Source organism: Notothenia coriiceps, unplaced genomic scaffold (assembly GCF_000735185.1).
Source record: "Notothenia coriiceps isolate Sejong01 unplaced genomic scaffold, NC01 NC01_scaffold00000339, whole genome shotgun sequence".
Classification (NCBI taxonomy): domain Eukaryota; kingdom Metazoa; phylum Chordata; class Actinopteri; order Perciformes; family Nototheniidae; genus Notothenia; species Notothenia coriiceps.
In genome coordinates this window covers 1,203,907-1,214,535 of record NW_011333040.1, presented here as the reverse complement: position 1 = coordinate 1,214,535, position 10,629 = coordinate 1,203,907, and the positions used below count along the sequence as shown (strand labels likewise).

General features: G+C 40.1%; 2 protein-coding genes across 2 annotated transcripts in view; one reads left to right on the top strand and one right to left on the bottom strand.

Annotated features, from left to right (window-relative positions):
• The window catches only part of homer2 (homer scaffold protein 2), a 19,206-nt gene extending 13,630 nt beyond the window's left edge, over positions 1-5,576 (top strand). Inside the window, exons 8-9 of the mRNA XM_010776322.1 lie at positions 1,647-1,727; positions 3,698-5,576. Coding sequence (XP_010774624.1) covers positions 1,647-1,727; positions 3,698-3,886 — 270 coding nt within the window. The 3' untranslated portion in view covers positions 3,887-5,576. The remainder of the gene's footprint in view (positions 1-1,646; positions 1,728-3,697) is intronic.
• A 3,933-nt stretch (positions 5,577-9,509) lies between these two features.
• The window catches only part of whamm (WASP homolog associated with actin, golgi membranes and microtubules), a 16,893-nt gene continuing 15,773 nt past the window's right edge, over positions 9,510-10,629 (bottom strand). Inside the window, exon 12 of the mRNA XM_010776311.1 lies at positions 9,510-9,662. Within this exon, the coding sequence (XP_010774613.1) occupies positions 9,510-9,662 (153 nt within the window). The remainder of the gene's footprint in view (positions 9,663-10,629) is intronic.

Below are 10,629 nucleotides of genomic sequence, written 5' to 3'. Positions count from 1 at the left end.
GTGTGCCTTGGCATTTAATGTATCATATGTTCACCGAATTGACATGAAAGCACTAATACATGTGGTTTAATCCACGTGAGTTTACAACTACAAAAATAATCACTTTGTTTTTATATCACATCCTACTGGAGGACATGCAGCACGGCTCTCACTACCGATTTGTAATCATATTTGAATCATCATCTTCAAGATCATGTATGTTTATGTTCACCGAATTGACATGAAAGCACTGACATGAATGTTATTAACTTGCACAAACTCAGTAATTAAAAAAAAAAATGTATTCTACCAAAATCATACAAAAACGTATAATTCATACACACAAATGAACAAAATTAGTAGAAGCGGGAGGGCTGAAGCATAGCTTATGGGGAGTAGCCCTCCCGAGCATCATCATTAGCATCAATATAATAATAATAATAATAATAGCATTTATTTCATCAAAAACTTATAGAAATTAAGGAGTACAAAGAAACAAAGAAAACCAATGAAAACTGGAGAAAAAAAAAAATTATAATTAGGGAAAGAAAAAAACGANTGTGTGCCTTGGCAGTCTCAAGTCACAGAACTCAAGATAAAAGTACCCTTATTACTTATCGTAGCTGCACATACAAGATATCCGATTAAAGCTGAGTTTCCACAGATTATTTAGGTATATAGTATCATCACTGAGTGATCCGAATTTGCGACAGGGGAAGCAAAGACAGACATCACAACACGTACCTTTACATAGCTTCTAGGGAGATCGTCTCACCGTAGCTGTTAATCTGATCAAAAGACGTGTTCAATGGCATTAAAACGAGAAAAACGCGGCTGAATCGGTTATTCCATAGGTTGATAAATTTTCTGGGCAATAATTGGAATTATTTATAATCCATAATTCAATTTTTATGTAAAAATCGCATAGCAAAAGTTAGCTGCTAATGGTAGCCACCAGAGTGGCTGCTGCTTCCGGTCTTGGCTATGCGGCAGTATAANGTTTTGTTGCCAGCATCAGAGCACCTCCTGAGCGCGGTGGCATCTTCCCCATAATACTTGGGAATGCATACGAGTGATGATTTTTTTCTCTAAAAATGTCAAATGTCACTTGTTATAATAAACACACATGACCAAATAAGGACTATGTGGGAGTTCCCCTCGATTCCATTGGCTCTTACGGTTAGAAAGAGATCTCACATGTCAAAATCCAGCAGGGGGAGCCAGAGATATGAAAAATCCACCCAAATGACCCCAGAAGAGGTTTTCTTTTGCTAAATCTGTCTAAAAAGGTCAAATATCACTTGTTTTGCATCAATCTTGATACAGGGTACTTATTATATGTATTACAACATCATTTTTGGACGGACACTATAATTTACAGTTTTTTACCATGTTCAATCGGAATTTTCTTTAAAATAAAAAAACATCTATATTGATTCTGACTTTTCTACATCCAACTCACAGGTTTAACATTACTTTGAGAATAAATATTATTAATTTAACCCTTTTAGAAGGGAAGATATGGTCATTTGTTCTGGGAATGTCATTTTCGAGCCTGAAACCTGAAAAACAGGCTCGGGGTTTAACAGGTTAAACAATACAGAAAGAACCGATCTGATATATTTTCGGGCTTTTTATTAAATGGTTCTTCCCTGTATTTTCCCCAGGAACTGGAGAACCTGAGGAAGCAGGCAGAGATAATCCCACAGCTCATGGCGGAGTGCGAGAGCATCACCACAAAACTGCAGGTACGTTCAAAGCACACAGGAATCCCACAAAGCACACGTTCCTCTCAGGTGTGAGTCACAGCGGAGTATAAAAGCCAGAGCTTACATCACACGTGAGTACATGATGTCTGTCACAGAGAGGGAACACGCAGGCTCTGAGGCGTACGCAGCACTTTCAGACGGAGGTAGATAAAGAGAGTTCCTATTCACCATTCTGCCTGAGGGTTGGTGACACAACATCTCCATCACGTGTCTCACTAACGCACATTGTGCTTACTGTATCTATTAATAAAGGGCCGTCCTGAGTGCAATACTGAGTGGATTATTGCCTCTTTGCAAAGGATTCCTCCTCGTGTATAAAACAGAGATACTGCAGTTTTGTCACGGCTAATTTGTTTCCTCGCAGTGGAGATTAAATCTATTGCCGAGTACAAAAACAGCTGAAATAGTTGGAGAGCTTTAATGACTTTTAATGAGTCTGATAATTTTTTTCATGGGTGCGAGAACATACTGTTGCCAAAGACAACACAGATTCACGCCCATCACCTCCCGTCTTCCTTCTAACAAAGAGCACCTGTTCATCAGGTCTGATTCCTCGTTAGGAGGACTTTCTGTAAAACCAGATATGTCAGGCTCCGGGAATGACGGTATGCGTGTTAGTGCCAAGTCTTGACATAAGCTACATTGGTAGTGATACTCATCTCAGCCTGTTTTCTGACTGAATCAGATTTTATCATTCATGCTGTCATGCATGTGCTGCGGAGGCAGGGAGGAATAAAACCAACAATGGAATGCCTGAAGTTCTTGTGCTTCACAAAGCTCTACGGCCGGTTTGTTTCTGCTACAGCCAGCTGGATGAATGACAGTGACAACAGAACTGGAGGATCAGGAGTTTATCCAAACAGAAGCATAGACAATGGGATTTCTCGAATACCTCAGTTCATCCAAAATGAAAACTCGGACAGCCCATTCAGATAAAAGTTTGTACATATAGTTTAACAGTTTGGTGACTGCTTCATATAAATGAATCCACCTATTCTACCTCTGTGTTGGTGGTCATGGCTCCTCTCTATTTAAAGATGACACCCCATGTGGAGGTCAGGTTTCAGGAGTCAGCTGGGGGATACAGTCGTGCAGGCGCAACACCCATTTAGCACTACTATTTTAAACCCCTCCCTTCAATGGTCTCTTCAGCATAAATGTGTCACTTGTGCCGCCTGCTAGTCTAAAAGACTCGCTTTACCCTGCCATCCCCAACACAAAAATGTGCCTGTCCTAAATGTAGGATAGGGCTGTTATGATATCAGATTTTTTAAATTCCTTGTATGTGTAAAGCTAATTGCTAATAAAAGCAATTCTGATTATGATATCAGATTTTTACTACGTGGTTATCATTGCATAAAGAAGTTGCATACATATATTATGGGGATATCCAAACCAAATTTGAAATAATAATAAAGCTATCAGACATATTCAACTTTTAGCTTTGTTCATTGTTGTCTCTTTTTTGCAGATAAATTACACGTATTTGTGTGGGGGTGTATCAGACAAAGCAAGAACGAAAATAGGGGACATTTTGTAAAAGTGCTGTATTATTTAAAACAGTATTATAGTATGTATAGTAATTAATATCATACCAAGTATTTCATTTTGTTATCACAGTTATCCTCAATACTGTTATTGACTGACACAACTAATGTCAGGATTGTTTTGTTTTTTGTCAAGATGATTGTGTTAATATGGATTTTTATTTAACATCATTTGACACATTTCCCCAGAACTCAAAATAGTGAAAAGCTTTTATATAACTTTTTGACAAAAGCTGTAATAAATTCCGTCTTTGGTTTGACTTCTCTGCTAATGAAGGCTAAAGAACAAAGCTGTACTGATGCCTCAATTGCTCTGATATCCCTCATAAGGAATTAATTTGACTTCCCTGTATCCATTATGTTCTGTGATGTAATCGTTTTTTTCCTATCATCCTTCCCCAGACTGCCGAGTCCAGGAACAAGGAGCTGGAGGGGAGGGTAGATGGTCTTCAGCTGGACATAGACGACAGTCAGCAAAAGCAGGTCAACATGAAGGGCGAGCTGAAGAAGTTCATGGATATGCTGGATGGAAAAATAGACGAGCTGCATGAGTTCAGGCAGGGGCTCTCCAAGCTAGGCGTTGATAACTGAGTAAAGTGGCACTGAGCTGAAAGGGTCAGAGGTCAGGTACCAAGGATTCACTACAGTGTGTCTTCAGGGCAGGAACTATGTGGCACCCTCTCCCCCAAGGTGATGTCCACTCAGATTCTATCAGCTTTGGCTTCTAATAAACACTACCATGTGAGAAAGAGATGTTTTCGGAGAGGGAGAGAGGGACTGGCAGGAGGGAGGCCAGCATGCTCCACCAAATGGCTCCATTTTGTGTGCTGGCATTCTGCAACTAAATCAAGAGTCACACTTTGAGCTTACTCTTCCGTTTCTGTGGGGGGGGGGGGGGACTGCTTCACAAAGCTGGTGGTGGGTTCTTAGGTTCTGTCCATCTGTCTTTTTTCTGAAGGCTGCACAGGCAGTCTGAACTTTAGAGTGGAAGAGGAGACTCAAAGGGCTTTAATGAATAACACACAATGACAACGCTGTTCAGCATCACTCAAGTAATAATTGGTGTGAATCCTTGTGGCCCCCTCAGAGAATTAGGGATGAAATATTTCGTCAAACTGTCCTTGCTGTGGCCGCTCTTCTATCTCAGGTGTGTTGGGAGACAGTTGGTACTCATTAGATTTTATGCACATACTTGACAAACGGCCGTGACACAAAGTGCCTCCAGGTGTCTGAATATATCTGGCAAGAAGAACTGGCCAAGTGATGACCATCACCATAATAACAACTTTAGGATTTTTGTAAGTAATAAAAAAGATAAAATAAAATGAGAAAAGCCCGTACCAGGGAATATTAATGGGTGTTAATGTTGTGATAAACACAAAGGATTAAACGGGTAAAGAACCACATTGAGGATGGTCAGCAGCAGGAAGTCATTAACCCACTTATTGGTGTTTTCAGTAAACACTCCTTTTGTTTATATTAACATATAGAAGCTCTACCGTCTTAACTTCAGAAACATCTAAAATAAATATAAATAGGAACCCCATTTTCCCATGAGTGGTGTAATGTTCAGAGGACTCTGTGTGTGCAATAGTAGTGTTGTCATTATGTGAAACCAAGACGTCTCCCAGGCTGTTGATGTGTTTCCTACACACATTAGTTTTTGTTATGGTGGTGGTTATTTTTAGGGGACTTGGTGCTGCTCGATGGGTGGATAATGTGAAAGTGTACTTCACTGAAAACATTTAGATGGCATGGGTTTTTTCACTACAAACCCTGTCAGATTCTTGGTTTTTGTTTTACATATTTTTTATTTATTTTGGTGCCTCTCTACAACTAGTGTTTCTAGAACATACCAAGTAATCAACCTTAACCCGATGTCTCTATAGATGTACCATAATATATAAAATATACCAAACTGTCAAAAGGTTTTATAATTGAGGATTTGTTTGCAAGATGGTTTCGCAGTTGCTTTTGAGAAATATTGAAACATGGTACATGTGAAATCAAAGGCTTATGTTGATATGGCACATTTACTGGGTTATACTATGATGTTATAAGTCTATATTTTTTCATCACTGTCTTGATCTTTGAAGGGAACATTTGCTTCTCTCTGTTTAACTATACTGTTCATAAGTCACCTGAACTTGGAATACAAAGTTTGATCCTTCCTTTTGAACCAATGCCTCTTGTGCATTTTGTGACTCCTGTTCAATATTGTACAATAGAACTGACAATTGTTAAAATTTAGTTTAAATACAATGCTGAGTTCAGTGTCTTCTTTTCAAATCAATTATTGGGCCACTTTGCGGGATCTGCAGAGAAGAGGTTGAGTCACAAATCAGAGCTGTACTGTGTGTTTGACTTTGATTCTGTTAAGGCTTAATTTTGCTTACATTATTTAAGTTTAAAGTTGTTTTCTTTGTGTATGACAAGGAGGTGGGATGAATCTACATTGCCAGGGCTGCAACCTGTCTAGTCTCTACAGCAGTTCAGAAGCTCTGTCACTCTGTCTCTTTCTCTGATGCTGATTTAAATCACAGTAAATATAGATGTAATCCTCACAGAAACCCACACAACCAAAGCAGAAGTGGGATGTAATTACAGTCAGAAATACACATAGCATTTTTCAGAGATCAGGACAAATAATGCAAACAGACATACTTGAGTGAAGGAGAAACCTTTAAACTCCCAACGTCATCGCAGCGCTAAGGAAATACCTGCAGAGGGGACATGTTTCCCTGGTAACTTAATCCCACTCACTCCTGTTTGTTGGGAATGATTGACAATGAGTATGGATCCAGGTCAGCCCTCCTACAATTAATTTGTAATTACCCGAGAGAGTCTGTCATCCTTTTCAGCCAACTAAACTCGAGAATTTTGATCTCTGTTTAGCCTTTCATTTCCTTATGTACCTTCAGAGATCAGCTGGCTATTACAGAAACATCCGGGTGGAAGATGAATCAAATTATACAGTTAATTGACCAATTAAGTAGCATGTGGAAGCTATTACTTTCCCTAAATTATTCATCTTTATTTTATCAATCAATTGTTAGTGCAGAATCTAAAGCTATTTCATTGCAATTATATAAAACTAAAAAGCCAGATAATTTAACTAAAACTGGAGCAACAGAAAGTAAAAGAACCGAGTGGTTATCAAAAGTGTTGTAAATGTACGAAAATGTTCTGCTTCACTCTTCAGTCTTTACACCACATTAATACTGTGAACTGAATTTGAAGCTGAAATGCTTGAAACGACTATTTTGATTATCAAAATTAATACAACTATACAATAAACAAAACAAAGAAATTTCACTAAATATTTGCAAACTTAAATCCTATAGCGTTAACTGTAGCTACTTGTAAATAACAATTTAACATCCTCAACTAAGACAGTTGACTGACTTATGAGCTAAATGTCAGCATGAAGACATACTCATTGTGAGCATGTTAGCATGCTAGATTTAACTTTAAGCACTGCTCTTGGGGTTATAATTGTCATTGTGGGCAAAAAAACATGATGCTGCATTCCTGTGGTGCACACTTTAAATCAGCATAAGGAGTAATGTTAACAGCAGCAACAAAAACTCCCTATAGGAGAATGATATGGCCTTGCTTGTATTTTTGTAAATGTTGCAAAACAAAACATCATGTAGGCTATAGCATCATGTCACTTTTCAGACTTTGTATTGACTATGAATTAATTAAATGAAAGATAGGTGAAAATCAATAACTATGATATCCCTAACTTTGTCTTACATCAAATCATCAATCACATTGAAATAAATACAGAAGCAGTGATGCAGCTCTGTGGTTCATGTCTGTCTCTCACGGCTCATTGTGTGACTGGTGATGAGTGGGCGAGTTGGTGAAACATCATTAAGAGACTGTGCTGCTCTGTACATGTGTCTAAGAGTAAGAGACTTTCCTGTTGCCATGGTTACAGGCTGCGGAATTTCATGTTGATGGTCTGGTTCCGTCTGAGTGCCCGCCAGGTATGTCTTCAACAAGGTGCATGACCCGTCTTCCACCTGACTCACCTGGATGATGGGGACAAATGGCCGCACGCAGGGGGCCGCAGCCCTGAAACCATGACGATGTTACGTTACTCCCTCTGCCAGCAGCTGCTCTCTAAAGCACTCACAGAAGGATAAAGCCGTCACAACTGGCTGGGGTGTCTGAGCTGTCACTGCAGGAGAGAGATATGGGAGCGAAGGCTGCCGGGATCACAATATGAGTCATCATCATCATCATCATGTGGGCGTCAAATCAGCCAGAGCACACTCAGCGGAGGTTCACCGGCACAGGTTCATAAGACACCTTTTAGATGATGTGACTCATTTAAAGAACGGCGGGTTTCATTTCGCTGCAGGCGCAGATCAGGAAACACCGTGAACCATCGTCAGGATAAGATCTGAGGCAGACAGATTTTCAATGGGAAAGGAAACACTAACAGTCTGTGATTATGATCCAACGTGTCTCATTTATTTTTTAAAACTCAGGAGTACAAGTTCAGCCGCAGCCCTTATCAGCCCATCTGCTACACACTGTTTCATATATTTGCAGTGATTAAACATTTTGTCGGCAAACCGTTAAATACTGTTTGCCCTACGGTATTGTAATTTGCTAACATAATACATTAAAGGCTTGTCTTTTCAGGTAATTGCTGTGTCAAAGGTTCAAAACATTTGCGCTCACAACCTTCGACAGTTCATCATTTTCTCCTCTCACTGTCTCATGGCATAGGTCTACGGCCTTGGGTATAGCTGCTATCTCTCTTAAGGAGGAGCAGCTTGGGCGCATTGTTGTTGCCAGTCTATGGCAGAGCACAAGCCGCCATGAGGTAGTTTACTGTTCAGGGACGAAGGTTCCCTGGCGCACATTATTTTCTATGGACGAGAGCTCTAGTTAGATTCAAGGTTCATAATGTTTAGTCTCACTGATGAAGAATGTTGATTATTACACTCCGAACTAGTTAAACCCTTGAGCTACAGAAGAGATCTTCAGAATTGGTTTAGCAACCGCTGTGTCAACTCGTGACACACCACCTGTTTTGTCAATTCTCCGGCCGTAACTCCAAATAAACCACCAGTGTTTGCCATGAAAGCTCCAGCTCTCCTCGTGCCTCTCTGAGTCCTGTTTCCAATTGCTTCAGAAGTTTCCCCCACAATTTAACCACATTTAAAGACAGAGCCTTGTACATGACATGTATTATGTATATAATTAGAGGATGTATTGATTATTAAAAAAGTTATAGTCTTGTGGTCACAACATTTCTTATGGCATCAAAGAGGAAGACATTACAATTTCACTTAAATTAACCCCAACACATTCATACATTTCTGACACTAAAAGAAAGAGATGAGAGAAAAGTGCATCAAAAGCCTGGGTACAAACAATGACGTCGACAAAGACATGAAGGCTGTAAACAGTTAACAGTGCTGCACTTCATGTGTTTAGTTATATGCAAAAACTACTAAACTCAGTTAGCTACAGCCCTTTTGGGTCTGGTAACACACAAAAAAACAATTGTTCAGATTTCATTACATTCAAAAATAATTCAAATGAGCCCAGTTTAGACTCTTTAATGTGGGAAACTGAGTATTTGTGAGTGTACTTGTGAAGCACAGGATTCCCCTGCTGTGTGCAGTCTCACAAGGCCTTTAGGCGGCAAGTTGGGAGGAATTCAATCATTTACACACTGCTGTACTACAGCCCCACTGCTCTGCTTTTCTCCTTAATGAGCGCTGAAACACAACGCCTTATTTGCTCAGTTCTGGATTTCTGCAAACCTGCAGCTTTTAAGAAGACTAAATCCTGATTCTGCCACTAGCTGCTTGGTTGGATTTGAGCGAGTCTGGATGTATTGCAACATCTCGGGGCTATTTTGAAAAGTGCAATGTTAAAGTCAGAAGAGGCGTAATCCCATCCGTGTCTAAAAGGAAGCTTTTCTGTGAACATTTGGCAGCAACATAAGCTGTAGTTCAGAACCATCAAGCAAACAGAGAGGGGGTAATGTTGAAAAACTGTGTGTGTGTGTGTGTGTGTGTGTGTGTGTGTGTGTGTGTGTGTGTGTGTGTGTGTGTGTGTGTGTGTGTGTGTGTGTGTGTGTGTGTGTGTGTGTGTGTGTGTGTGTGTGTGTGTGTGTGTGAGAGAGAGAGAGAGAGAGAGAGAGTGTGTGTGTGTGTGTGTGTGTGTGTGTGTGTGTGTGTGTTCAGCTGTCCCAGTCAGTGCTTTGTGTCTCGTCTTCCCTGTCGTCAGAGTCAGAGTCGGCTGCAACCTTCTTCATCCTCATCATGGCGGCTTTGATGCTGCGCTCCAGCTCATTTTCTTCGCTCGTTGGTACTTCTCCATGTGCAGGAACCATCTATAATACAACAAGATTGTAGATTCAAGCATTTACATCTCTGAAAACTGAAATCAATATACTTTTTTCTGCAAAAGATATTTTGACATATTGATAAAGCCCTGGGGGGTATACTACGAAGCAGGATTTCCGCTTAGCCGGCTAACTTCAGGGAAAACTTGGGGTTTCCTGTCCTACGAAGCTGGTTCTCTTTTTAGCAGGCTAGAAATCCCATGGTAACTTATGCTGTGCGGCTAACCTGGTCGGGACCAGGTTAGGTTGCAGGCTAAGAGATCAACTCAGTGAAAGCACTGCCTGCTGACCAATCAGAGCTCAGTGTGCGGAGTTTAAAGCGAACAAGTCATATTACAGGAGAAAGGAAATACAGAAAAGCAGCCGTTGCTGGAAAGACGACTGTGTGAACGTGAACATTAATAGAATATCACCTCCCATCTTCAGAGCAATCTGACTATTATAACATTAGCGTTCAGAAAGCTTACTTAGACATCTGCCACAACATAAGTAACCGGATCAGAGTAAAATTACGTACAGTCCGCGGCATATCACATCATAATGTATCATATATTTCCTTATGAGTCGTATCTGGCCGTACAACACTCACAGTGGTCACATACTGTATGCAGAAGTATTATTTTAAGCAACACATTAAGTTGACGAAACACTCGAGACAAATGTAGTTAAAGTCAGATCGTGTCTTAGACGGGGCAGTGATATCATAAACCTGTTAATGTACGCATTCAAACACTTTTTCTTTTACCAGCTGTATTCACCTTGCAGGTGCAGCTATGTGGCTTTTATCCTGGATAAAGTGTTTTAGTCATGGATGTTTAAAGTTTAACTTCTTCATATGTCTAATATTATAGTTGACTTTTCATTCAGGAAGTATGACGCTGTGCTGTCAGTACGCTTCTCAATGTTTGTGATTGGTCGAATGCTCCAGATACCACCCCTTTCATGTGAACNTCGT